General features: G+C 55.3%; 1 protein-coding gene and 1 long non-coding RNA gene across 2 annotated transcripts; one reads left to right on the plus strand and one right to left on the minus strand.

The window, feature by feature from the left end:
* Positions 1 to 210: 210 nt before the first annotated feature.
* BIK (BCL2 interacting killer) lies at positions 211 to 15671 on the minus strand. The gene is made up of 5 exons (XM_038550297.1): positions 15592 to 15671; positions 3832 to 3972; positions 2422 to 2529; positions 1650 to 1767; positions 211 to 767 (listed from the first exon to the last, which is right to left on the minus strand). Exons 2-5 carry the CDS (start codon positions 3963 to 3965, stop codon positions 678 to 680), a joined length of 450 nt encoding a protein of 149 aa, XP_038406225.1. The 5' UTR covers positions 3966 to 3972; positions 15592 to 15671; the 3' UTR covers positions 211 to 677.
* Positions 15672 to 16352: 681 nt separating this feature from the next.
* LOC111097632 lies at positions 16353 to 20051 on the plus strand. Its single transcript, XR_005365528.1, has 3 exons — positions 16353 to 16747; positions 18658 to 18798; positions 19326 to 20051. It is a non-coding gene; the product is annotated as an uncharacterized LOC111097632 (long non-coding RNA).
* The last annotated feature ends 7766 nt before the right edge of the window (positions 20052 to 27817 follow it).

The following is a 27817-nucleotide window of genomic DNA, read 5'->3' on the forward strand; positions in this document are numbered from 1 at the left end:
CCTAATGGTAGATTCAGGCACCAGGCACGACGAGAGAAGGCATAAACCTGATTGTGTTGGGCCAAACTTCACGACAGCAGGTGCAGGAAAGAGCCTGCAGGTGTGTGATCACGTACAGGTGCTTGCACACGCCCGCCCTCTCTCCCCCTCCCCCTTGAGTCTCCAGCAAGGGGCCAGAGCCGGGCGGCAAACCCCAGAGAGGACCAGAGACCAGCTGGAAACAACATTTTATTGAGCTCTCCTCAGCCATCAAATCTATTCCAGCAGATTTTCTCTTCGCCCAGGGGCCTTCCCGACATGGGGGTGTGGCCAGCACTCCCCCCCCAACCCCCGCCGCCAGAGGAAGGCTCCAGGCTCCTTCCCTGCCGGGTGGTGGTGGCAGTGACAGCACCCAGGCCACCTCAGGGGCTGAGGCCAGGAGAGCGGCCCAGCCAGGCCTTGGCGCGGGCAGTTAACCAGTAACGACCCCCGAGGTATAATGAATTCATTTCTCTTACAAAAAAGAAAGAAAAAACTAGTATGAAACCTCAGTAGTGTCCCAGCACTCGGAGTTTAAATATAAAAAAAGGGATCAGCAGAAAACAGTTAAAAAAGACAACAAAACCAGCAAGGCCACCTCCAGGGTGGCGGTCGGGCGGGGGCGAGGCCAGCCCCGTCCCCAGCGGCTCCAGCTGGTATCACTGGAGGAGGCGGAGGCCCCAGCCTAGTAGCAGCACCAGCAGCAGCAGCAGCGACAGCACCAGCCCGCGCCCCGGGTTGGGGGACACCTGTGGGATGAAGGGCGGGAGAGGTGAGACCTCCAGCCGGGGCCGGGGGTGCTCAGGTGCCCCCCACGTGTGCTCAGGGGCACGGGGTGAACCAGGGTGGCTGAGAGGGTGCTGGAGAGTGGGTCAGGGAGGCGGGGACACAGGAGCGTCTCCGGACAGCACAGCTCACAGGTGGGGACAGCACCCAGAAGCCAGAGCACAGGTGGGCCGGGGAGACGGCCCGGGAGGCGGCAGAGGAGAAGCCTACCCAGGCCGCCGTGGGCACCAGTGGGGGCTGAGCTAGGGTAAGGGACGGTCCCCGGTGCTGCTGGGACAGACAAGGAGGGTCGGGAAAGAGGCTCAGGAGAGGCACCTGCCGGGCAGAGGAGCGAGGATGGTTAGGGAGGCTCACGCGGGGCTGGTGAAGGTGCTCCCGGGGGGTGGGTGGGGAGCCGGAGCATGGGTGTGGGAGCAAACACGCCTGAGAACTGGAGCATAGGGTGGGGGGCAGCCCAGGAGGCTCAGCGGTTTAGCGCCGCCTTCAGCCCAGGGCATGATCCTGCAGGCCCGGGATCGAGTCCCGCATCGGGCTCCCACACGCACGGAGCCTGCTTCTCCCTCTGCCTGTGTGTCTGCCTCTGTGTGTGTGTGTCTCTCATTAATAAGTAAATAAAATCTTAAAAAAAGAAAAAAAGAACCGGAGCATGGAGCTGATAAACCAGGGGTCTCCAAGCTGAAAACCGGGAGAAACGAGGGCAAGCAGGCACCACAAGACAACGGGGGGCGGGGAGGAGCAGTCTGTGGCACCCGAGGACATGCTCTGCGGGGCAGCAGCTCCGTGGCTGCAGGTGTCACCGCAGGCAGGCGGGTAAGTCAAGGTCACAGAGTTCACGGTTCATTTACCCTGTTCCGGAAGGTCAGGAAGCTCCAGATGCGGATGTTCTCCCTGAGGTTAGCAAGACCATCCAGGAAACTTCTAAGAACACCTCTCAGGCCTGTCTGGTTGTAGGTAAAAGCCAAGCTGTAAGACAAATGGGCAGGGAAGCAGGGCCATTACTGCAGGGAACAGGGGCGGAGATGGCCTTTATTTCAGGGGACCCCCGCGGGGAGAGGAGGGCGGCGTCCCCTCCCCCCCACACCACTCTACCCCCTTCCCCGGGTGGATCCACCAGAGGTTCTCTCTCCACGGGCCATTTCTGGTCCTAATGCATCTGATTTCCTGTTTCCTTCCCCTACCCACCGGCCTACCGGGGGTTTTGGTCTTGGGTTCTGGAAAATGCTCCACTGCTCACCGGCCCAAGGACCTGCCGGTCCTCCCTCCGGAGGATCTTTGCTGTGATGGAGGCCCAGGCACCCCAACAGAAGGCTGCCTCCCTGGGGACCAGGAGACCACAGTCGCTCTGGCTTAGGGGGAGGGTTTCCACATCCCCACCTTGAGAACCCAGAGATGCTGGCAAATGGTGGAAGTACACAGTGTGCTCAGGACAGATGCCTCCCGGCAGGACACACGGCTTCGCCAAGCTCACCACTTCCTACCAGCACTTTAAGTCAAGACCCTTTCGGAAAAGCACAGTCTTGGCTTGATGAAGAGGCAGAGGAAGGCACTGGGTTGTGCTTAGTCTGTGGCCCAGGGGCAGGGGCGGGGCAGGAGGTGGAGGGCTGGGGGGGGCACCACCTGTACATGGCCATCCCGGGCAGCTCGCCAACGCGGGGAAGCATCCATCTCACTTCCATCTCGTCCCCGATGAAGGCCAGCCGCATGGCCACATCGTCGGGGTTGTTGCTGTGGGGAGGGCACAGGGAATTAGGGGTGTGGCCGTGTGGTGACCCCCATACACAGGCCCACCTGGCCCACCGGGCCCCGGATTTGTGGGAGGCAAGGGGCGGCACAGAGCAAGGTGGGGGGCAGGGAACCTTCACATGCCCCTCCCCTGGCCCCCACTTTGCTCCAGAAAAAGCCAGCGAGGGCCCATCCCCAGGTGGGTTCCGTGTAGCGCAGGCCCCGCTTGTGGGAGGGCAGAGACACAGTTAGCGCCGCCGCTCCTCCAAGGAAAACCCAAAGCTGGAGAATCCTGGGAGAGGACATCCACCGGGAGGCTTGCCAGGAAAGATGACGAAGGTGGGCAGCGGGGCTGGGGCTCTGAGCCCCCACCGGGTCACTAGGACTGGCTTTCCCCGGGGCTCCACCTGCCAACCTGCCCTCCTCCTCGTGGGGAGGGATTCCAGGACCTGTTCCCTGCTCCCCCATCCTGAAACCACCTGTCACCCCCTCCAGTTCCCTCCTCTCACTGACCGGAATCCTGGATGGAAAGGAGGTACATGCCATCACACCTGATCTCCAAATCCAGCATCCTCCCCTCCCCTGCCCTCCCCTCTGGCCGGCTTCAGCCCTGCTCTCAGGGGTTTGCCCACACATTGCATCTGGGAATTTCCAGGCTCCCAGCTCAGCCCCAGCCACCTGCCCAGTCTCCCCGGGGTCCCTGCTCTCCATCCCAGGGATGATGGAAGGTCGGGTGGGAGGCTGAGAAGGCCTGGCTGGCAATCAAGGTCGGGGGGTGGGGGGGTTGAGGTCTCACCTCTGTCCCAGGCAGCCCCAACCCCCAGGTTGGGGACCTAATGACTAAGAGAATCCTGAGGCCTAAAGCAGAAGGGAAGCACCTGGGCCCGGTCCTGGGAAGATCCCCTCTCCGCCACCCCGACAGCCGGGCCAGGCACTGTGTGCCGAGTGGCTTCCTCAGGCTACTTCTGATTTTCTAAAATTAGAACCATCTCATCAAGAGGCCTTGATGAGCTGATCACGGTCACCGAGGGGCAGGAGTCAGCCCGTCCTAAAGCCACGAGTTTGAGTCATTTTGGTGGCAGCGCCAAGGCCCATCCCGGGAATATGCTGGACGCCGAGGGCCTCTGTGGGCTGCTCCCCGAGGGGCCGCCCCGCCCGGGCACAGGCCTCCTGGACCACGCCTGGGAATTTCCACCCTAGAGCCCTGCCCGGACAGCCCCGAAGGCTGCTCCCCTAAGTATACCCCCGAGCTCACTCACCAGAGATGGGGGTGGGTGGGGCCCACAGAGTGTTACTGGGACCTACCTGTTAGGGGAGGGCCCAGGGTCATAATACTCCACGAGATCTGTCATGCCCGGAACCTCCAGAACTTCTGGGCCATGCTCCTGCAGGAAGGTGCTCAGAAAGAGGTTCCTGGAGAGGGGTCCTGAGTGAGACATTTCTTCTCTGGGGGAGAAAGACACAGACTGAACCCTTGTTCATTGAAGCTGGGACTCTCCTGCTCACTCTCCCACATGCCTTGCAGCCGGTGGTGGGCGTGCGACCCCCAGTTCTGAGCCATGAGGTCTCAGAGCTCTGACGCGGGAGGAGGAAAGGGAGCAGCCTCGCCCGGGCAGCTCTTCTCCCTCCTTGCTGCCTTCAACACAGGAGAGGGCTGGAGCGGCAGCAGCCACTTTATGACACCATGTTGGTGCTCAACATAAGGATAACCAACATGCTGGGTGCCTGGGTGGCTCAGGGGGTGAGGCCGGGGGTCCCAGGATCAAGTCCCACACTGGGCTCCCCACAAGGAGCCTGCTTCTCCCTCTGCCTGTGTCTCTGCCTCTCTCTCTCTGTGTCTCTCATGAAAAAATAAATTTTTCTCTTAAAAAAAAATAAAATAAAATAAAAGAGGGCCAGCCTGGGTCTCTTTAAAAAAAAAAAAATTTATTTATGAGAGAGAGGCAGAGACACACGCAGAGGGAGAAGCAGACTCCATGCAGAGAGCCCTATGTGGGACTCAATCCCAGGTTTCCAGGATCACGCCCTGGGCCGAAGGCGGATGCTCAACCGCTAAACCACCCAGGTGTCCCCCACTGAGCCACCCAGGTGTCCCTCTGCCTGTATCTCTACCTCTCTGTCTCTCTGTTTCTCATAAATAAATAAAATCTTTAAAAAAATTAAGCAACATGCCAAGGACAGAGGAGAGAGGGACAGAGCCTGCCTCTCTGATGGCATTCTTAAACACTTGCAAAAATACATGCCACAGCCAGCCTAATTGTGCAGGAAAAATAAAACCCAATTCATTCAAATCACCCTTCATTGAGTTTCCAGTTCCTTGTAGCCAGAGGCCCTCCCATTACGACCATGGATTCCCACATCTTAAAGTGTCTACGTCCCCCCTTGGGATAGCCAGTGGGATCCCATGACCTCATTCACCACAATTCACCCCACATCGTAGGTCCGGAATATAATGGTGAAGAATGTGGAACTCAAGGACCCGAGTTCAAATCCCAGCTCCGTCACTTCGTATCTGTGTGATGCTGAGGGATGGGACACCAACCCTTAGGGTTTTTGCACCTCAACTCCCCGTCTTACAATAATGTCCTGGGTTTTAAGAAATTTTCTAAGTCTTCACATTAGCCTGCTGGTTGCGGAGAGAACCCTCTTGCTAGCTTGTTGGGTCCCTAACCTTCCAGGTAGGTATTTAATTAAGACGACACTGGGGGCTTGGAGAAGCTCATGATTAAGCCAAGAAGGGACAGAGCCACGTGTCCCCGGTCCCCAGCCCAGCGTGGACGGTGTTCAGCCCTGAAGCGGATCAACTGTCGGCAGGACGTACACGGGCAGCCTCCAGGGGACCCCGAGTTTGGCAAGAGCACACACAACTTGCTTTCAGCATCAGGAGTGGGGACGGGAGGCCCAGGGCGGGGCGCAGGGTGGGCTCGTGGGCGCGCATCCCCCAGGTGTCTCGGGGCGAGTCTAGACAGGTTACTCTCAACACGCGGTCAGAGATGGACACGCTGTGATGTCCTGCGGGGCGCGGACAGGTATTTGAGGGTCTGGGCTCTCTGGCCTTGGGGAAAGGAAACCACAGAAGAACAGCGTTGTTCTAGAGATTGAGTGCCCAGAATGTGTGTCAAGGGGGCTGTTCCGGTTTCCTAAGGGAAAGCCAGGAGAGCCTCTGGTCTGTTCCAGGTGAGAGCCCAGCTTGAAAGGCAGCTCCAGCGGGAGCGAAGCCTGGAGAAATCAGACGTGTAAACACAGGCACGACCGCCACAAAGGGCCCGTGGCCTGACATATGCCACCTGCACCTGCCAGGGCAGCACCTTCCCCTGCGGGCTGACAGGAGCGGTCGGGTCCTGGGTGGGGGCTGGGGGGCGGGTGCTGCCACCTGCTGACGGCACCTGCAGGCAAGGTGTGAGGGCACACAGGCCTGGGACCCAGTGTCCCCCCACCCCCTCCCCCCGCCGCCATCAGGCCAGCAGGCGCCCAATGGGGAGGACCAGGTGCTATTTCTAAGAACCCGAAAATGCTGCTAGCAGCTCAACAGCAGCTCAGGGACTGCTGAGTGCCCACTCCTGGTACACCTGTTCCAGGGAACACCAGGCAGCAGGCACAAGCTATGAGGTGTGGGGACCCCTGGCTGGCTCGGTTGGTGGAACACGAGACTCAATCTCGGGGTCGTGAGTTCAAGCCCTGCGGTGGGCATTGTGCTTCATTTAAAAAAAAAAAAAAAAAAGCAAAAAAAAAGCTATGAGGTGACTCTAGTTCCCTCTACAATGTAAAGCTCTTCAACCAGACTTTTTAAAAAAACTAGATCACAAAACTAGTCCGGTTGGAAGGCGCTCTGAGCCAGAGACAGCGAGGCTTGCTGGAAGTGGTGGACCCAGTCCCAGGGAGCCTCCTCCAGCCACACCCTGGCGCCGACCCCGGATTCAGCCAGCAGCCGGACTCCAGCGCTGCGTGCTTAAAAAACCAGAGAAACAGGGCGCCTGGGTGGCTCCGTCGGTTAAACATCTGCCTTCAGTTCAGGGTCCTGGGATCAAGTCCCACATCGGGCTCCCTGCTCAGTGGATAGTCTGCTTCTCCCTCTGTCTGCTGCTCCCCCTGCTTGTGCACTTTCTCTGTGTCAAATAAATAAAATTAAATTAAATTTAAAAAAGAGAGAAAGGAGAACATTGGGGGGTGGCGGACAGCAGCACAAAAGGCAACTGACTCGTTAGATGGAGTCTCAACAACGTAGAGGAAACATTTCAGAATAAAAGATGGGGAGCATTGGGATACCTGGGGGGCTCAGCGGCTGAGCGTCTGCCTTCGGCCCAGGGCGTAATCCGAGGATCTAAGATCGAGTCCTGCATTGGGCTCCTGCATGAACCTGCTTCTCCCTCTGCCTGTGTCTCTGCACTCCCCACCCCCTTGTCTCTCATGAATAAATAAAATCTTAAAAAAAAAAAAAAAAAAGATGGGGAACATTGAGGCCGCCGAAGAAAACGTGATCATTCCAGTGACACAGGAGACGGAAGATTTCTAGCAAACATGAAATGAACCTCTATGCAGAACCACCTCTTGGAACCACCAAGAGGTTCAAGGTTGCTGGACACCAGATCAACATATGAAAATCAATACCCACAAGGCAACCAGAAAATACAGCAGCAGATAGATACCTATTTACAGACACATAAGGCTTTTAGGAAGGAAACGTGATTTAAAAAAAAAAAAAAAAAGAGGGATCCCTGGGTGGCGCAGCGGTTTGGCGCTTGCCTTTGGCTCAGGGCGCGATCCTGGAGACCCGGGATCGAATCCCACGTCGGGCTCCCGGTGCATGGAGCCTGCTTCTCCCTCTGCCTGTGTCTCTGCCTCTCTCTCTCTCTCTGTGTGACTATCATAAATAAATAAAAATGTTATAAAAAAAAAAAAAAAAAGAAAAGAAAAAAAGAGTCGGGGGGGGCAGAGCTTAAAACTTTCATGGAGAGGGAGAAGGACGCCTGGGTGGCTCAGTGGTTGAGCATCTGCCTTCGGCCCAGGGCGTGATCTTGGAGACCCGGGATCGAGTCCCACAACGGGCTCCCTGCAAGGAGCCTGCTTCTCCCTCTGCCTGTCTCTGCCTTTCTCTCTGTCTCTCATGAATAAATAAAATCTAAAAAAACAAAAAAAAAAAAAAAAAAAAACTTTCACGGAGAAAAACTAAGAACTCCACTGAAGGGCATAAAGAACCCAGATACCTGGAACCAGCTTTCACAGACGAGATATTTTAACGCTGCAAGGTTGTGAGCACTCTGCCTGTGTAAGGATTGTGACCCAAGGAGCCTCTAGCCGCTGCCAGGCCCCAGGGAGCTTGGTGTCCATGCAAATGACAATTTCCCAGGAAAAGCAGTCCCAGCCCTCATTTGCATGGGCCCCCAGCCCCCCTTCCCCTCCTCACCACGCCCCAGCAAGGGGCTGCTCTCTTCCCAGAGGCTCCTGTGCACTCCCACGGAAACCCCTGCCTCACCGCAGCCAAGGGGCCACAGTGGGACTTCGGTGGGCATGTGGCCTCTGAGCCTCACTTTGACCCACTGTCCCCACATCCCTCAGCCTCCAGCAGACACTCCCAGAATCCCTGGGCACCAAGTGGGAATGCGGCCCATGAGCCCTACAGGGGCATGCGCCTGACCAGGGACAGTGACCACTGGGCAGCCTGGCCAGGGGGAGGTTGAGGCCTGTGTCTGATTAGCTCCGGGGTTGGGTGAGAGCTGGGGTGGTGCCTCCCCTGCAGACAGGTGGCAGAGTCTTGGGTCACCTAACTCAACCACTCACTGCAGTACAGTGTGATCTTAGGCAAGGGCTTCAGTTTCCTTATCTGTTAAATGGGGGATAATGATCCCACACTAACAGGGTTCCTTTTCCAGGCAAGAACCGGCACAAACTGCCGGTTAGAACCCCAGCTGATGTGTGAGCACCGACCTGTCACGGCCCGACTCCAGCCCTGTGTAAGGATTCTCATTAAATGCTCACCAACCAGGCCTAGGGGCTCTAGATCTGAGCAGCAGGAATCAAGAGTGTGGCCAGGGACCTGGGCGCAAGTTCCCCACAGCAGTCCCCCAACGCTTGGGGACTCCAGCGCTGGTCACTTCCTGTCCACTCTGCTGTCTAGCTGCCCGGCTGCCCTCCAGTCTCTACTGGGCCCTCTCCTAGCTGATCTGCCCCCAGCAGCCTCAGATCCCACCCAGCCACTGCTCCACTCAGCTCCCCCGGCCCGTCGGGGGTTGTGCACACTGCTATCAGGGCCCTCTTCTGCCCCTGGCCACCTCACCAGCCCCAACCCTGCCAATCCAATCTCAGGCCCTGCTCCCGCCCCACTAAAGACCACGCGCTTCTGTGAACGGTGCGCTGACACATCAGGCCTCCCCCAGTGTTTGCAGGAGCAGGGCCCGCGGGCTGGCAATCCTGACTCCTTTGACCGCTCATTCCTACTGGTCCCCAAAGAACTCAGCCCTGGCATCGCCTTCCTAGATGCTCCAAGGAGGCTGGGGGGCTTGGGGAGCCCACGCAGCCCCTGCCTCTGCTCCCTTCTATCTCTAACCACCCACAATGGGGGCTGCTGATTCTTCATCTGTGGTGTGGACCCCGCGCCCCGTTCCTTCCCTCCTAAATGAAGATACTAGTAATGTGTGTCTCCCAGGGCTGCTGTGAGGACAAAAGGATGGAATCTGTGTTAATGCCCCAACACAACACCACAAACCAGGAGCTGCCATTGTTCTTAATCTTTGGTTCCCAGCCGTGGCTCAGAGCACGTGGTTTGTCAAACAACCAATCACAGCCCAGTACTGAGGAAGCTGCAGGCCCAGGAGCCTGGACTGGTTTTTTTAAGAATCTATTTAAAAAAAAAAAAAAAGAATCTATTTTTTTTCCAGCAGATTTGCAAACAAGTAGTTTCAAACCGTTCCTGGGTGAAAAGAAGGCATACCTAGACACCCAGCCCCAACCCAGGCTGCAGCCCACACGCTCACCCTCCTACACACTCCCCAGAAAAAGCCACTAGGAACCCTCTTTTGCTCGCAGAGCTTGGATGCCAATGTCACCTGTGGGCAGAAGATGCCGCCCTCACGGCCACAGAGACACCTGTGGGGCCCAGGAGATGGAGAGAGGGCAGTCTCCCCACCGCCCAGGTGTGGTTTCACAGGGCTGGACAAATGCTTCCATCTGCATAGATCATCTGCAGAAGAGGCAAGGAGATTAATAAAAACAGGTAGGGGTCTCTCTAGGACAGACGTGGGAAGGGGGCTGAATTTCTTGTGTTCTACTACAGTGCATGTGCTGGGATGGCTAGTTCAAAAAATAAAGCAAAAATCACTGTTTTGAGGCAATAGCTTGAATTTTCCTTTAGTGGAAAGGTTTGTCTTAAAGGTCTATTTCAGAATGGAGCCTCCACCCCAGCCTCCCCACCTGGCGGGGAAGCCCCGCCCCCAGCTCCCCTCCACTCACGGCCCCCTCCTGCCTCCACCCTTAGGAACCTGCAGATGCCCCAAACCCAGCTCCTTTGCAGTGGGCAAGACTCGCTTCCCCAGTTATGGAAAAGTGATTGGGGAAAAGACAGGGCGTGAGAAACGGGAGGGAGAGAGAAGAAGAAAAAAAAGTGTTTCAGGTAAAAAGAAAGTTGGAAATAGCCATCCATGGGGAGGCGTGGGCTTGGCCTCTGCAGCCTCGGTCTCCTTTGTCCCCTCTGTCGCTGACCACGTCCTTATTTGCATCTACTGAGTCCAGCCTCCTCCAGAAGGAAGGGGTGTCTGCCCCACTTCACAGGCGGGGACCCAGGAAGCTTGAGGATGGAAATTCAGAGCTCCTTGGCCATGCAATCACACCCCACCTCCCACCCCCACCCTGGGGCTCCAAAAATACAGCGACCTAGCAGTGCAGGCTGCCCGGAGAATCAAAAGGAAGGCCACCTTGACAATCACACACTAAAGTCTTGCTCTGAGGCCTGAAATCCCAAATAGTTTCCATTGAATTCGATGGTGATGGAACGAACAAGGCGGGGGCCCTGTATGTAGGGCTCGGCCAGCGCCGATGATGTCAGCAGCGTGACTCAATGATGCCTTCTGAGCCTCCACCACAGAGGCCCATTCAGGTCAAAGTTTGGCGGGAGTTGCTGAGGCTTGATTCAGCGGCAGGTCCCCCAGGGAGGCCCCCCTCTGGGCCTGGCTCGGGTCGCTCAGGTAGGTTAGTGGAAATGATGCAAAACCAGCGTCCCCTCCACTGCCCCCCCCCAGAATCCACATTAGGACAGACAGGTCACCGCAAAAACGGAAAGAGGTGGGTCTGTAACAACGGGGAAAGAAGTCACGGTGAGGTGAGCTGCTGCAAGGCCCGCAGTGATGCGACGTATGCAAATGTCCAGGTCTCACCGCCTCTGTTCACTACCTGCCTGTGGAGGTGGAAGCTGTGCCAGGGGGTACTCAGCCACTGGGACACCCGGGTCCTGGTCCAGCCTGGCCGTTTGGCCCTGGACAGGTTCCTTAGCCCCTCTGGACCCCTAGTTCCATGTCTGCAAAACTACCACTGGGGAGACTTTATTTCTGTCCTTTCCTGCCCAAGTATCTATAAAGATCCTCCAAACTGGAGAAAGCAGAACAGATTAATAATTTTCTGGATGGGGGCGCCTGGGTGGCTCAGTCGGATAAGCATCTGCCTTAAGCAGATCAGGTCATGATCCTGGGGTCCTGGGATCAAGCCCCACATCGGAGACCTGGGCTCCCTGTTCAGTGGGGAGCCTGCTTCTCCCTCTCCCTCTTCCCGACTTGTGCTCTCTCCCTTGTTCTATCTGAAATAAATCAATACATTAAAAAATTCTCTGGATGACTGATTTTGAAATTGGCTTCACACCAGTTTGCTGTGGCCTGAATGTCTGTATCACTCCCAAAATCGTAATGCCCAGGGTGATGGTATCAGGAGGTGGGGCCTGAAAGAGGCAATGAGATGCTGTCGGCTCCACTAATAGGCTTAGTGCTCTTCTAAGAGACACCCAGGAGGGCTCCCATCCCGTCCCCGGTCCCCCACTCAAGGATACAGGAGGTCAGTGGCACCCTGACCTTGGATTTCCAGCATCCAGAACAGTGAGAAATACATTTGTACTTTATAAGCCCCCCAGTCTGTGGGGTTTTGTTATCACACACAGTTCGACGGCGGAGTGAACGGAACCCACGTTGGGGGAGGAGGAGCAAGGAAAACCCAGGGGGATCCCAAAGTCCTTGTTGACACCGAAAAGGGGATCCAAGGGGACCCCTATGCTCTTCTATCCCCATCAGGAAGGACAGGGTGCCAAGATACTATGTAGGCCTGCAGTTTTTAAGTTTAAAAAGCATGAATATCAAAAGAAGTTTTTGGGGCACCAGGCTGGCTCCATCGGCACAGCGTATGACTCTCAATCCCAGGGTTGTGAGTTCAACCCCCACGTTGGGCATAGAGATTACTTAAAAAAAATATTTAAAGAAAAAAAATCCATAAATGAATAAATAAAAATATGTTATTGAGAAGTATTTAAAATAAGTAAAAGATTGTGCCCCTTCCTCGCTGGGACAAAGTCCTCAGCCCCCCACCAGACTCGCCCTGTCCCTCCCGAGCTCTCAAGCCTGACACTCTGGCCCTCGTCTCCTTCTCCCAGGCTGGTACAGGGGGCCTGCTTCTTCCTTCAGGCCTGGCTCAGACCCCACCTCCTCCCCGCCTTCCCCAAGACAGAATTAATTGTTCCTCCTCCATGTTGTCCCAGCACCTTTGGTAAACAGACCTGGATTGGGCACTTGGCCCATCTGACTCTCATGAAATGTTTACCTGTCTGTCTGCCCCGCTCAGAACAGGGGCCTAGCGATCGGGAACAGTGAGGGGGCAGGAGGGGCAGGTGATATACTGCGAAACAGAATAAGGGAGCTGGGCTCACAGGGACAGGAGACCCCGGACTCGACACACCCTCGCCCTTCAAGAGCCCAGCAGGAAGTGCTGCTGTGAGGAGGAGGCCGCAGAGGCTGCGCGTATGGTACGCAGTAGTGCCCACTAATGGCAAACTATTACGAGTCTGGAGCTCAGAAGAGGCGCATACCATGCTGACCACCTCACAGAGCAGGGATCTTCCTGATGTGTCATCGTCCATACACGGGCAACTCTGCAGATCTGTGCTCACCTTGATCTGGCTTCTCCTGAGCTCCAAGCCACAGACACACAAATGCTAACTTCTTAGGGGCAGGGGGAGGGGCAAAAACTCTCAATTCTCCCTCTCCATATCCCAGTGATGCTCCCCAAGGAGCCAGGGGGGCTGCTCTGGGCTCTAGAGCCCGTGCTTCCTCTCAGTCTGGGTGACAGGCCATCTTCGCCCACCTCCAGAAAAACAGGTTTACCCATGCAGTGCCCGGCAAGGCCCAGCGGGTGTTTTGTATTGTCACATCCTAATATTGACACTAGGAAAATCAGCTGTCCTCTCCAAGCCCGCCTCAGGGCGCTGACCACCAGCCCTGGCCTCTCTGCTGCCAGCCTCAATGCCAACGAGGAACTGGGGGCCGTGGCCTCATTTGCTTACATTCTGTATTTCTCCCAGGGCCTGGCCCCGGCCAACCAGCAGCAGGACAAAGAGACCAGGGAGCGGCTCCACATGTCCACTCTGGACCCACTGCAGGCTTCCTGGTGGCTGCCAACAACAAAACCCGAGCGTGCCGGCAACTTCCTTGAAACCTCTTGGAATTGTTCTGAGCCGAGAGAAAAAAACAGCCGGACTCTCGTGGGATCCACTATGTTCGAGGCAGGGGAAGCAAGAAACCATTAATTGTCTACAAACTTAATAGGTCCACTACAAACAGGATGCTTTCCAGGGAGAGGGGAAAATACCTCCGAGGTCAGCGTGGAGACCCAACCAGCGGATGGAGCCATCCTCCGAGCACCCCCTTCCACAACCTAGCCCAGCAGGAGAGGAAAAGAACGGGCTAATGCTGCTCTCTTGGTTTCTCTGCAGCTCAGCAAATCCAGCTTTTATACCTGCCAACCGCCTTGTGAAACTTGGGGTATGTAACAGGCATGCAACCCTCCGTCCAGCCTCTTCCCAGTGGGCCCTGGCTGTGCCACCTGCTGGGGATACTCCGCTGAGTGTGACATAGGTCCTATGGTCCTCATGGAGCTGCAGGCGAGCGTCATGCTAAGTGAGCACAAATGGGTAATTTCAATCTGTCTCCAGTGTCCTGAAACAGTACAATGAGTTCCTTGCACAGAGGATGGGCTGCACCTTTATAGAGGAGGTAGTCAGGGAAGACTTCTCAGAGGAGGCAAGCAAGCCAACGGAGCCAGGGAAGGATGACACCCGCAGGGACGGTGCTAAGTGCATCACTCCATTTGTTTTAGGCCTCACGGGATCCCTGGGGCTTGGAGAAACACCCTTGCTGACACAGTTCCCACCCTACCACCACCACCACCCCAAATCGCCTGGCAACCATCTTAGAAGGTTGATTAAATAGGATTCCCCTGTGGTGGGGGGGGGCACATTCTGAGGCACTGACTGAACAGCCACATCCTGGAAGCCAGTCTCCCCAGGTGCTTTAGACACTTCAAACCAAAAACAAGCATAAAGAAATTTGTAGAGCATTGACGCTGGTAAGAGCCCTACCCCACAGCTAAAGCCGGCAGTGACAGCCCTGTGACCTTGAGGTTCAAATGGTGGGAAATCCCCAAATCCTGGAGCGGGAAGGGAAGGGTGGAGGAGAGGCCAAGCTGTGGGCAAGGGCAGCACCAACAACCAGCGCTGAGGCTGGAGTCCCCGCCCAGCCATCGCCTGAGACAGACCACTTAGGGAACTAGTGCAAAAACCACACCAATCAACTCCTGAAAGGTGCCACTGCCAAGACGTTACCCCAAAAACATGCCCAAGAGAAGCAGACACAAGGTTAAAGCATTTGCGCTGAGGGAAGCCACTGAAGAGCCACCAACACCAAGTGGGTGTTCACAGCTGGTGGGGACCTCATGGACCCATTCTAAGGAATGAGCAAACTGAGGCCCAGAGGCGGGAGCAGCCCCTGTAGGACAACACAGCTGGACAGTGGCTGGGTGGAGAGCTTTGGCCGCGCTCCCAGAAAACAGCTCCGGGCTCTTGGTTTGCCGGCGTCTAGGCGGCCTCCTCCTGGAAGCGAGTCTCACTTTGACCACCTGTGAAACGAAGCCTCCAGTCTCCGGAGAGGGCCAGGATGCGGCTCACAACCCTCCCTTCCTGGGGAGCGGGCGAAGCCTCGGGGAGCAGGCCCGATCGGGGCCGGGCCACAGTGGGTGCGGGGCGGGGTGATGTGCAGCGGCGCCCCCCGGGGCGGCTCATTCCAGCCAAAACTACACTGACGACCAACGACCCACGGCAACACGGCGGTTTGGCGCCCAGGCGGCCGGCGGGTTCGGCGGCGCGGGGCTCGGCGGCGGGAGCCCTCGGGGTCGCGGGAGGGACGCGCCCGCGGCCGCTGCGGCGGGTTTGCAGGGCGAGGCGGGGCGCACCTGCGCGGGGCTGGAGCCGGGGCCGGGGCCGGGGCAGGGGCAGGTGCGGGCGGCGGCCGCGCCCCGCTCGCCGCGCAGTTCCTGTTCCGGGCGCCCCCGCCGCCCGCGCCGGAGCCTCTCCCGGCCCTTCGCAGGTGCGCGGCCACTCGGGGCGCCCCGGGGCCATCTTCCCGGTTTCGGCGGGGGGACCCCCTCCCCCGCGGGGGCGGGAGCCGGAGCCGGAGCCGATGGCGGCGCGGGGGGGGGCGCCCCATTACGCGGATGCGGGGACGGAGGGCCCGGGGGCGCCGCGGCCGGGACCCTCGCAGGCGGGGACCTGGACGCCCCGCCGGACAGGGGGCGTCTCGGAGCCGGGGGTCCCGGGAGTGACACACCCAACAGCGGCCCGGGACGGAACCACCTGGGCACAGGTCCCTAAGCAGCCCCCGCTCGGCACCCTGGGCGCCCATCTACCGGGCTGGGCGCGGGGGCGCGGGGTGCAGGGGCGCGGGGCAGCGGGGCAGCGGGGCCGCAGGGCAGCGGGTGAGGGGCGCGGGGCGCAGGGCGCGGGGCGCAGGGCGCGGGGTGCAGGGCGGCGGCGGGACCTGGACTCACCGCGGGTCCGGGGCGCTGGAGCCGGGACGCGACTGTGTGCGGCCGCCGCGGGCGCGCGAGCTTATAAACCGCCGGTCGCGCTCGGGCCCGCCCCCGGCCGCCTCCCCGCCCCCAGCCCGATCCCCGACCCGGGCTCGCCGCCGCCGCCGCCGCCGCCGTGCGCTCCGTGGCCAGGGTCTCCAGGCGGGTGGTCCCATTCGCCGTCCGAGCGGGTCCCGACCGCCCGGGGCTTTGGTCCAGGCCATTTCACCAATGTGGAAACTGGGCGTCGGAGAGGACCCAGCGACAGCGGGGACCCCCCCCCCCCCGTCATGCTCTCGGTGCTAGCAGCTTCGGGAGTTAGGTTTTGTTTTGTTTTTCTCAATTTTCTTTATTGTGGTGAAATACACACGACACGATTTACCGTATCAACCAGTTTTAAGTGTGCCGCTCAGTGGTGTTCAGCGCCTGCATAATGTGCAACGGTCGCCACCTCCCATCTCTGTGATTCCATCTTGTGAAAACAAACTATAAAAACTCCCCATTCCTGGGGCGACCGGCTGGCTTAGTGGGTGGAGCCTACGACTCGCGACTCTCGCTGTTCTGGTCATGGTTTCGAACCCTACTTTGGATGTAGAAATGACTTAAAATAGATATATGTATATATACATATATATATATACATATTTTTTATATATTTTAAATACTTTATTTACTTATTCATGAGAGACACAGAGAGAGGCAGAGACACAGGCAGAGGGAGAAGCAGGCTCCATGCCGGGAGCCCGATGTGGGACTCGACCCTGGGTCTCCAGGATCACGCCTGGGCCAAAGGCGGTGCTGAACCGCTGAGCCACCCAGGGATCCCCTATATACATATATTTTTAAACCTCCCCATTCCCTCCTTCACCCCTCGGCCTTGGCACCCACCTGGAATTAGGTATATTTCCGCCTATTTCACAATCGTGAAAACCAAGAGTGAAGCTTTGGCAGAAACAGCGTCAGCAGCATCCCCCTCCTCCAACGCCCCATCCTTCCACCTGTACCACCCACTGCACCCCCATCCCAGCCTTCCTCGTGGGAGCAGCCTGTAAGGGAGGAGCCCTTCCGTTCCTGCGCCTAGGGAGAAACGGGGGTGCAAAGCCCCTAGGGAGGAGGAGAATCACAAAGGTTCTAGGTAGGGTGGGCCCCAGCCCTGGGGCTGGTTAGGGAGGGGGTAGGGGCAATCCCTGAGGTGGAGCAGGGGAGTGTGGTGGAGGCTGAGGCAGGCAGAAGCCTGGCTGGGATTACAAAGTAACCACTGTCCCAAGAACACAACAACAAGACTTGTTTACCTTAGTCCAGCTCCACAGTGTCTGAGGGCAGAGGAACAGCAGATCCAGGGGAGCTCCCCTCCCCCTAATTGTGCCACTTGCTACCTGGTGGGGCCCCTGGCCCCTTCTTCCCATTTCTGGAGTGACTGGCAGTGATGCCCTCTTTTCCTTCCGTGTTATCTCTGAAACGGCTGACCCCACCCTACACCTGCAGGGCTATAGGGTGGATCAGAGGAGAGATCAGGATCTGTGACCACCAACAGATAATCCTTGGTAAACACCAACAGAGTTTAAACTTCAGGGCCCCCTGGTCCCTCGTCCCTCGGGCCTCCATCTGGCCTCTTGCAATTTTGTAATCCTTGGAGGACCCCCACATCACACCACCTCTAAGCCCCACAAAGGCTGGATCATCCTGACCTCCTCTGAAAGCCACAGGTTGCCTCACCGGCAGGAGTGAGGAGCCCCTCTCCAAATCTTTGAGTCTCGCAGAAGGGAAACAATGACACCGGGTCTCACCAGCCAGAAAAGCCCGACATGCGGGAGAATGCCTCCAGAGGGGTCTCGAGGCTGAAGGCACAGTGCCCGGCACATAGTAGGCATTCAACAAACACTAGTGGAACAGATGAAGAGGGACCTTTGGGTACAGATAAGGGATAGAAGTCCTCAAGGGAGGGGTGGGTGAAAATATTTGTTTTGGAAGGTCCTAAGATAATATGCTGATCCAATAGTTGAAAAGGAGGCAAAACCTTTTGAATAAGAATGGGACCTGTTGGAGGCCTTGGCTTCCTATTAGTCCAAGAAAAAGCCCTGGGCTAGACTTGGAAGCATAACAACACCAAGGAGAATGTTGACAGGCACTGGTCCCCCAGTCCCAGGGCTGACTACCCTGTAATTCCCACGACTGCCTCTGGCACCAGGAGTGGCCATCCTGGTGTCACAGACACCAGAGCACCCACCGAAGGTCCCAGGACAGGCCAGAGAAAACTTATGGTCCCATTTTACAGATCCCAAAACGGAGGTTCTAAAAAAGGAGAGGGACTGACTCAGTCAGAGGAGCATGTGATCACGATCTCCAGGTCCTCGGTTGAGAACCTTATGGGGTGTAGAGATCACTTAAATGAATAAACTTAAAAAAAATAGGGGTGCCGGGGTGGCTCAGTCAATCAGGCGTCTGACTTTGGCTTAGGTTGTGATCTTGGGGTCTTGAGACGGAGCCCCATGTTGGGCTTCCCACTCAGCAGGGTGTCGCTTTTCTCCCTTTCTCTCTGCTCCTCCCCCCATCCTCTCTCTCTCTTCTCTCTCTCTCTCTCTCTCTCAAATGAATAAATGAAATCTTAAAAAAAAAAAAAGCCAATTGCTAGAGATCACCTAGCCAGCCCTTAAGCAACAGAGTGTTTGAAGCCCAGGTGCTGCAGTGACCTATTTCCCCTCCACAGCTGGGTTCAAACCTCCTGGGCCTCAGTTTCCCCTTCTTCATAGGGATTTGCTGGCCTGTCCCAGGGCTATCAGGCTGTGGATCCTGCTCTCTAAGAGAACCCCATGACCTAGTGGGCAGCCCCTTCATTCCCGGGGCCTCCATCCCAAGGAGCTGCCTCCAGGGGCCTGGGGATCCTCCGAACCCCTCCTGCTGAGGCTATGACCCCCTTCTCTCAGTGATTCAGGGATCTGCTGTCCAGTAGAGCCTCTGGCACCAGCTTAGGGTTGAATTCTGTCCTCGGTATGACTTTTCTTTGGATCATTCATTTAACAAATATTCATTGACACCCTATTCCAGCAGGGCGATAGCTGACGGGGATCTAGAGATGACACGTCTAGCAGGGAGCCCCCCATCCAAATCGGGGAGCCAGTGGAGCAGAAAGCAGCCACCGGGAAGGTAAAGCGGCGGGCAGCTCGGCACACACAGCTGCTCACGGAGGTGAAGCCAGGGACTGTGCGGGGGAGTGGGGAGGACGGCCACAGCTAGGTGAGAGCATTCCCAGCCCCAGGAGGGAGAGGGGAGGAGGGGGAGAGGGGAGCCCCGGGAGGGCCCGCCAAGTGTGCCTGCCAAGCTCCAGCCTCAGCGGCCGGGGCCCACCAGGGGGAACCAGGCGCCAGTGAGGTTTTCAATGGTCCTGTCTTTCCACTTGCCATCCCAGACTTTTGTCCTAGCCTTAGGACACCTTATCTGGGAAATCCTCCAGCTTTGAGAGGCTTTGTAATATCGGGAAGGACCCTTCAAAGGGCTTTGCTGTTCTCTCCAGAGCTGTCTGTGCCTGAGCTCCTTGTGTGGAGCTCCCGCAGCCTGGTGGGCCAGCTCCTCCGCACCACAGCGTGTCACCTGTGCCAGCCCAGGGGACGTTTTGCGGGGGAACCTTCTCGGGGCGGGAGGCTGTTGAGAGCTCTGTGGTCAGGGCGTGTGGCCTGGGTGATTTCATATAAGCCTCCTGCACCCCTGCGGGGCAGGTGTCTGCATTGCACAGGTAAAGAAGCTGAGCCACAGAGAAGGGTCCTGACAGGTCCAAGGCCACAGAGCCAAGAGATTGGAAGGCTGGGGGTTGAGCCCAGGGCCCTCTATTCCGCCTGACTTGGGGTTTGTAGCTACGCTTCAGGAAGTCTATGAACCCCTTCACATGGAGAATTTCACTTGGGGTATAAGCCTTTTCTGGAGAGGGAGTCTGCAGCCTGGTGAGTGAGAACCAGGACTCTGGAGTCACCCAGCACTGAGCTTGGATCCTGACTTTATAACTCGCATGGTCACAGGCAATTGCCTCTATGAAGTTTTCAGCCTCCCAAGGCTGCTGAGAGAGTAAAAGCATCAGAAGCCCTTCGTGTGGTGCCTGGCACACAGCAGGTGGCCAGTAAACCCAGAGGCTGTTATTGAAGGAGTCAACATGACCGTGCTGGCAAAAGAAACTGTATCTTGGAGGTGCATCTTCTGTAAAATGAAACAACACATGTTTACAAATCCTTACGGCCGGTACACTCCCACATTTTGAAAAAAATCCATATAGAAAAGACTGGAAAGAAATATAGGATTGCAAAATGGAAATAGCGGTCATCTCTGAGCATAAGGATAAGTAGTATAATTTTCTGCCTTGTGCTTTTCTGTACTTTTCTGTATTTTCTAGATTTTCTCTACAAATGTGTATTAACTTGGTAATGATATGAATAAACTTTTTTTTTTTTATGGCAAGAATGAAAACTGTGTTTAGTCTTGTCTCAGGCTAGAGGAGAGCCAGAGACAATGGCAGATTCCCTAGCTCCAGGGATGCCTGGGTGGCTCAGCAGTTGAGTGTCTGCCTTAGTCTCAGGTCGTGATCTTGGGGTCCTGGGATCAAGTCCTGCATCGGGCTGCTCCCTGCATGGGGCCTGCTTCTGCCTCTGCCTCTGTCTCTGCCTCTCTCTCTCTGTGACTCTCATGAATAAATAAATAAAATCTTAAAAAAAAAAAAGAAAAAAGATCCCTAGCTTAGCTCCAAGTGAGACAATACTGGGACGAAGTACATAATGGGTTTCAGGCAGAAAGTGCCAGGCCTCAGGAGAGAGAAAATTGAACCAGCTCCTTCTAAGGAGACTCAAATGTATCAGGAAAGGCTTCCAGGAGGAGGAGGCCTTTGAAGGGCTGAATTTGAGGGCTAGGAGAAGGGGCTGGATTTTGACCAAAAGGGAAAGATGGGTTTGGTCCTCTTGTCCTGTGGGTACTGCGGAGCCATAGAAGGTCTTTGAGCAGGAGAGGGACTAGATCTTCAGGAATTGGACCTGGCAGCCACGTGAACTGGATTGGAGGGGAAATGAAGCCCGGAGTCTGTGAGAGGGCCTAGCCTCCATCCAAGTAGTAGGAAGGCCCAGGCTGCCCTCTCTCCCTGCAGCATCTCCTCCACTTTGTTCGGCACATCTGGCCTGTACTGTACTCTCTCGTTAGTGAGGCAGTGAGGCCCTCTCTGGATGGAGCTGTTGGGGAGCCTCTGGGAACCTCATTATGTTCCCATTTTGCAGGCCAGGAGACTGAGGCTCAGAGAGACCAGCTGAGCTGTGGCATAGAGGGGCGTGGATGTACTGGGATGGGCGGGGGGTGGTGGTGGTGGCTTCCCTTCCCAGCTATGTGAGCAGGAACACAGTCTAGGGAAGGCCTGGAAACCTCAGTTTCTCTCACTTTCCAGGAAATGGGGACAGCGACACCTAGCTCATCCCTAGTTGCTGTGAGGAAGGCAGTGGTGCCTGAAGCAGTGTTCATTACTATCCGAGGTGACTCAGTGGGGCTGCTTGGGCCCCTGGTTACCTGGTCTGCTTTACCTTCTCCCACAGCACTGGCTGCTGGGTCGCATATTTATTTGCAAATATATTTTTGTCTATTGTCTGACTCCCCGCTCCCCGCGGAGACTAAGCCAGGCTCAGTCAGTACTTGCTGAGCAAACAGGTGCAGGAGGATGTGCACCTTCAGGCTTCTCTCTTTTAGGTCTATTTCCTCCCTCTGTCCTTACATCATTTCTCCCCCTCGAGCCACATTTTTATTTTTATTTTTTTTCGAACCACATTTTAAAATAGTTTCTATGGCAGCTCACAGCTTCCTTTTCTTCCTTACATGAGGGCAGGGGGAGATCCTGCTGCTTTACAGCCTGGGGTGGGGGAGGTATGTGTGCATATTCACACTGTTGTATGTGAGCTGGGGGTGCGGTAGGGGCATTCCCAAGAAACCTATGGGGGGCCTGGTCTCCCTGGAAGTCCAGTGACCCTGGGTGAGGGAGTCCAACCTCTCTGCACTGAGGAATTTCCCCTGGGCATTGGGTCAAGAGACCCCCCGCTCCCTTCGCAACACACATCAATCAGGCCAGGCCTGCCTGAGTTGCTGCTGGGCAGGTGTAGGCAGAGTCTAAGCAAGTCAGGGTAGGGCCTTGTAACAATGAGGCCAGGGGAACCAGGGTGCGGGAATTTGGGGTCCAGGATGTGTGACAGCGGATGACACTTGGCTTCTCTGGGATTTCCAGGAAGCTTTAGGAATGACTGGGATTGTGGTCAATGGCCAGAGCCCAGCATCCATGGATCCTCAGCTGGGGAGCTGCTGGAGATTGAGGGGAAGTTAGAGGTGGGGGAGGGTCTTGGGTGCTTGGAGCTGGAACCAGGTACTTCTCCAGGCCGCGGGGAGGCCTGTAGGGGCAAGAGTCAATGGTGGTAAGATTATTTTTGAAAGTTAAGGCTGGTTCTTTTTTTTTTTTTTTTTTTTAAGATTTTATTCATTTATTCATGAGAGGCACACAGAGAGGCAGAGACATAGACAGAGGGAGAAGCAGGGAGCCCGATGCGGGGCTCAATCCCAGGACCCCGGGATCACGACCTGAGCCGAAGGCAGATGCTCAACCACTGAGCCACCCGGGGCTCCAGTCAGGGCTGGTCCTTACCTGCTTGGGTTACATCCTGGATACCTGGAGAGCTTACTTACCCCAGCTGCCCCCTCCCTCCCAGCTCTCCCAAGGCTGGGGCAAGAGCCTCCTCTGAATACACAGAAGGATATCTGCCCTTCAGCCTCCCGGGGGCCTCTATTTATTGCAAACCTCTATTTATTGGAATGGGCAGAGCCCCAAGACCTGCTCCACTGCCCTAACTCTCCTGGCAGCAGATCTCCTGAGCCTCTGCCAGCCTCATGCCCGCTCAGCTCAACCAGGACCCCCAAGGGTGAGGAGCTGGCGTGGGCATCCAGTGCCAGCCCCGGAGCCTCAAGGCCTGGGAGGGAGGCCACCACGCTAGGCAGGACCATAGTGCCACCAAGAGCTGGGACAAAGGTGGCGATGGAGGGCCGAGGCCCCAAGGAACTCGAATGAAGAACAGAAGTGGACAAGCCATGGACTTCAAGGAGGCTGCTCCGTACCTCACCCAGGAGGTGAGAGACACCACAGGCCAATGCAGCCAAACTAGCTTATCCCATCCCACACTTGCATCTGTCACAGTCTTGGCTGATGACAACCCTGTCCTTCTAGATGCTCAGGCCAAAGACCTCAGAGTTGTCCTCGACTGTTCTTTCTCTCACTCCTCCCTCCCTGGACGTGGGCCAGGTTCAGGGACTCCTTCCTTTCTACCTTTCTTTACCTGCAACATGGGGCTCGAACTCTCAACCCCAAGATCAAGAGTCATTTACTCTACTGACTGAGCCAACCAGGTGTCCCTCTTTGGGGACTCATTTCTAACGAATATAATGTGGTAGAAGTGATGCTGTGGGATTTCCAAGGCCAGATGCTAGCAGGATAGCTCTCCCCTGGCGCTTGCTCCGTGGGTCACTCACTCTGGGGGAAGCCAGCGGCCAACAGCTGGCACCTCTGAGTGCCCCTGCCCTCCAGGAAGTGAATCCTCAGACTGCCTTCCTCCACTGCTCACATTTTCCTTTTTTTCTTTTTAAGATTTTTTATTCATGAGAGGCACACACAGAGAGAGACAGAGACACAGGGAAGAGGGAGAAGCAGGCTCCATGCAGAGAGCCCGATTCGGGACTCCATCCCAGGACCCCGGGATTACACCCTGGGCTGAAGGCAGACGCTTAACCACTGAGCCCCCGGGTGTCTCATTTTCAACGACTCACCTCATTGCTCATTCCATTCTGGCCACACTGGTTCCTTGCTATTCCTCAAACCCGGGTTCACGGCTGCCTCAGTGATTTCAGACCTGCTGTCTCCTCTGCCTGGATCCCTCTCCCATTAGAAATCTGCAAGTTTGTCCTTAAGTCTCAGCTCAAATGTCACCTTCGTCAGGGAGGCATTCCCTGACCCTCCCACCTGACACCTCATCCTTGACTCCCTGGAGATCTTTACAGCTCTGTCTTGCAGTTATTGCCCCTTATACGTGACTACAGTTCTTTTTTTTTTTTTTTAATATTTATTTATTTATTTATTCATGAGAGAGAGAGAGAGAGAGGCAGAGACACAGGCAGAGGGAGAAGCAGGCTCCATGCAGGGAGCCTGACGCAGGACTCGATCCCGGGACTCCAGGATCAGGCCCTGGGCCAAAGGCAAGCGCCAAACCGCCGAGCCACCCAGGGATCCCCTGTGACTACAGTTCTTAATTTTGTTTATTGTAGGTCTCCCCCAACTGGCATACAAGCTCCACAAGATCAGGGATCTTCGTCTATCCTTTTTCCTTTCTTCACTATGCATCCTCAGAGCCTAAGAACAAGGCTTATCATACAGGAGCCATTAAAAAAATATGTGTTGGGACGCATGTGGTGGCTCAGCAGTGGGGGGGTTCTGCCTTCGGCTCAGGACGTGATCCTGGGGTCCTGGGATCAAGTCCCGCATGGGGCTCCCCACAAGGAACCTGCATCTTCCTCTGCATCTCTCTGTCTTTCATGAATAAATAAATAAAATCTTTTTAAAAAGTGTTAAAGACAGTAATAAAATACAAATAGCTGGAAAATGAATGAAATGATCTCCACCTTTAAGGGTAATCACAGAAATGTAATTTAAAACATGGGATCCCTGGGTGGCGCAGCGGTTTGGCGCCTGCCTTTGGCCTAGGGCGCGATCCTGGAGACGCAGGATCGAATCCCACGTCGCGCTCCCGGTGCATGGAGCCTGCTTCTCCCTCTGCCTGTGTCTCTGCCTTTCTCTCTCTCTCTCTGTGTGACTATCATACATAAATGAAAATTAAAAAAAATAAAAATAAAAATAAAAATAAATAAAAAAAAATAAAACTTGATGGCAGGGGGCATCTGGGTGAGTCAGTCAGCTGAGCATCTGCCTTTGGCTCAGGTCATGGTCCTGGGGTCCTGGGATCAAGCCCCATGTTGGGCTCCCTGCTCAGTGGGGAGTCTGCTTCTCCTCTTCCTCTGCTCCTCCCCCTGCTCGTGCTCATGCTCTCTGTGTGTCTCTGTCTCAAATAAATAAAATCTTAAAAAAAAAAAAAAAAAAAACTTGATGGGGGGTGGCTCAGTCAGTTAATCATCCGACTCTTGATTTTGGCTCAGGTCATGATCTCAGGGTCATGAGATCGAGCCCTGCGTCAGGCTCTGCCCTGGGCATGGAGCCTGCTTGAGATATTCAGTCTCTTCCCCTCTCCCTCGGCCCCTTCTCTCCCCTCTTGCATGCATACTCTCTCTCTCAAACAAAATGGGGATCCCTGGGTGGCTCAGCGGTTGGGCACCTGCCTTCAGCCCAGGATGTGATCCTGGAGTCCCAGGATCCAGTCCCACATCCGGCTCCCTGCATGGAGCCTGCTTCTCCCCCTGCCTGTGTCTCTGCCTCTCTTTCTGTGTGTCTCTCATGAATTAATAAATAAATTATTTTTTAAACTGTTTTTTTTGTTGTTGTTGTTATTTTTTTCAAACAAAACACCGCTAATGAGATGTCCCTTCTCACCCAACGGGGAATGTTTCAAAAGCACGTGGTAACTGCGTGAGGTGGGCAGGACGAAAGTGGCCACGGGCCTTCCCAATACGTGGGGGTGTACATGGACTCCATTTACACACAGACTGCTCACCGCTGTACCTCTAGCACGTGGGACAGTGTCTGGCACAGAGTAGGTGTTCATTAAAAATTAGTAGAGTGAACACAGGATTAGACAGATCTTTCTGGAAGGTAATTTGGCTATTTTTTATTTAAAAAGATTTTATTTGGGATCCCTGGGTGGTGCAGCGGTTTGGCGCCTGCCTTTGGCCCAGGGCGTGATCCTGGAGACCCGGGATCGAATCCCACGTCGGGCTCCCGGTGCATGGAGCCTGCTTCTCCCTCTGCCTATGTCTCTGCCTCTCTCTCTCTCTCTGTGTGACTATCATAAATAAAAAAAAAAAGATTTTATTTATTCATGAGGGACCCAGAGAAAGAGGTAGAGGCATAGGCAGAGGGAGAAGCACTTTCCCTGCTTTGGCAACTTAGAACAACAACAACAAAACCCCCTAAGAACATGTATTCTTTGTGGGCCAACAATCCCAATTTTAGAAATTTTCTTGCAAACATAATCAAACTAGTTTTCAGAGATACGTGTACAAGCGGGTTCACTGCAACTTGGCCGTTTGCTCACTCAGTGCTGGGGAGACAGCCCACGCGGACGGGTAAATTTTCTGTTCTTACGAAGCATATTGTCCAGGGAGCGAGAGAGATGGATAAACAAGAGAAAATCAAGTGTGGGAGCCAACCTGAGTCTGCATCAGCAGGGGATGAACAATGTGGCACCACGCAGCCACGGAGAGTTTGAAGTAGGTCTACATGTGCTAACACAGAAAGACGTTGTACCTCTGCTGTGCTGAATGAGAAAAAAATGTTATAGTAAGTATCATATGGGTTGATTTAACTTGAAAAATATTTTTCATTTGCCTCGAAAGGCCTATAAGGAACATTCTAGAAGGTCAGGAGTGGTTAATGGGTGTGGATATCATCAAGCATTTTTTTCTTCCTTTTGTGCATTATTTGCAGGTTTTCCAATGAACATGTATTATGGGGCAGCCCTGGTGGCTCAGTGGTTTAGTGCCACCTTCATCCTGGGGTGTGATCCTGGAGACCCGGGATCGAGTCCTACATTGGGCTCCCTGCATGGAGCCTGCTTCTCCCTCTGCCTTTGTCTCTGCCTCTCTCTCTCTGTGTGTGTCTCTCATGAATAAATAAAATAAAATCTTTTTTTTAAAAAAAGCTTACTTAAAAAAACAAACATGTATTACGTTTCTGACCATAAAACAATAACTTTTTTTTTTAAACAATGACTTTTTAATAGTCATCCTGATGAGTGAAAGGAGCCAGGCATAAGAGAGAACATAGTGTACAATTCCATTTACATGAAGTCAAGAACAGGCAAAACTAATCTATGGTGATAGAGGTGAGAGGAGCAGCTAAGTCTGGAGGTGGGGGCGGGTATTGTCTGGGAAGGGGCACAAGGGAACATTCTGGGGTGGTACAGATGGTGGTCGCCAGGTACATAGGTATGTAAACAGACACCCAGCTGAATGCTTAAGATCTGTGCACTTTCTGGTACATAAATTAGAACTCGATCCTACAAGATAAAATTAAACGAAACAAAGCATCATTGCATCAGACTCAAAACAGCCAAGAGCGAGGATCCTAATTAAGACCCAGATTTAGGGCTGCCAGGAGTCCTTGGTTGGCCGAGCCCACGGTGGAACTGGAGGGGCCAGTTTGCTAGGGACAGGGATAGTATCACAATTGAAAACAGGACCGGTGCATTTCAGAGCAGATTATGGAGGCTTAACCAGCCAGGCCCCTCAACTCAGTGCCACAACAATTTAATAGACACGTGTTCGGGCCAAAATACCATACGGCCCGGGTGACCAAAATAACCTAATCTCATGCAACCTGTCAGAGGGATGGAGAACAGGCCTCCACTCCATCAGACAATTCCAGGAATCCGGGGTCAGGGAGGAGGTGATATCTGCTCCTGAAGCATTGTGGGGGCCTTAGGCAGCAGGCCGTGGACATCCTGCAGGGCTGGCCACGGCTGTTCCCTGCCAGGAGCAGGTTCAAGGCCCCGGGTTATCACTTGAGTCAGGTCTGGCGGGAGGGACCAGGCCCACGTGGCTGTGGGCAGGAAGGAGCCCTGGTCCTGCAGAATCTCCTTTCACCCAGAAATAACATCCCTCCTGACAGCTGAGTTTATCAGTGTGATAGCAGATTTTTTCAAAACAATAACAGCAGGTTCTAGCAGCTTGCACACCCGCACTCCACAAGGATGGGCTGGCCCCGGTGTCAGGGCGGCTGCTGTCCACACCTCTGCTCTGGGGGATGGGGCACCCCAAGAAGGACCTCTCCCAGTCTGGCTCCCTGTGGTCTCTACGCTCCGAGGGCGAAGGAGGGCCCAGGTACATGTTCACTCCCTTGCACCCTGCACAGCAGGCGCTCAATAGATACCTGGTTCACGGACAATGAATGTCCCCTTCCCTAACCCTTCCCATCTTCACAACAACCCTTGGACAAGTACTGCTGTTCCCATTTTCCAGAGGAGGAAAATGAGGTCAGGCAGGTGATGGG

Source organism: Canis lupus, chromosome 10 (genome assembly GCF_011100685.1).
Source record: "Canis lupus familiaris isolate Mischka breed German Shepherd chromosome 10, alternate assembly UU_Cfam_GSD_1.0, whole genome shotgun sequence".
Taxonomy (NCBI): domain Eukaryota; kingdom Metazoa; phylum Chordata; class Mammalia; order Carnivora; family Canidae; genus Canis; species Canis lupus.

Bases quoted from the DNA above. Each gene is read 5' to 3' on its own strand.
- BIK (XM_038550297.1), bottom strand. From the start codon at position 3,965: ATGTCTCACTCAGGACCCCTCTCCAGGAACCTCTTTCTGAGCACCTTC. The intron at 1,768-2,421 runs GTGGTGCCCCCC...TTTGTCTTACAG, and splicing joins CCCGGGATGGCCATGTACAG to CTTGGCTTTTACCTACAACC. The intron at 768-1,649 runs GTAAATGAACCG...TTCATCCCACAG, and splicing joins TCCTGACCTTCCGGAACAGG to GTGTCCCCCAACCCGGGGCG.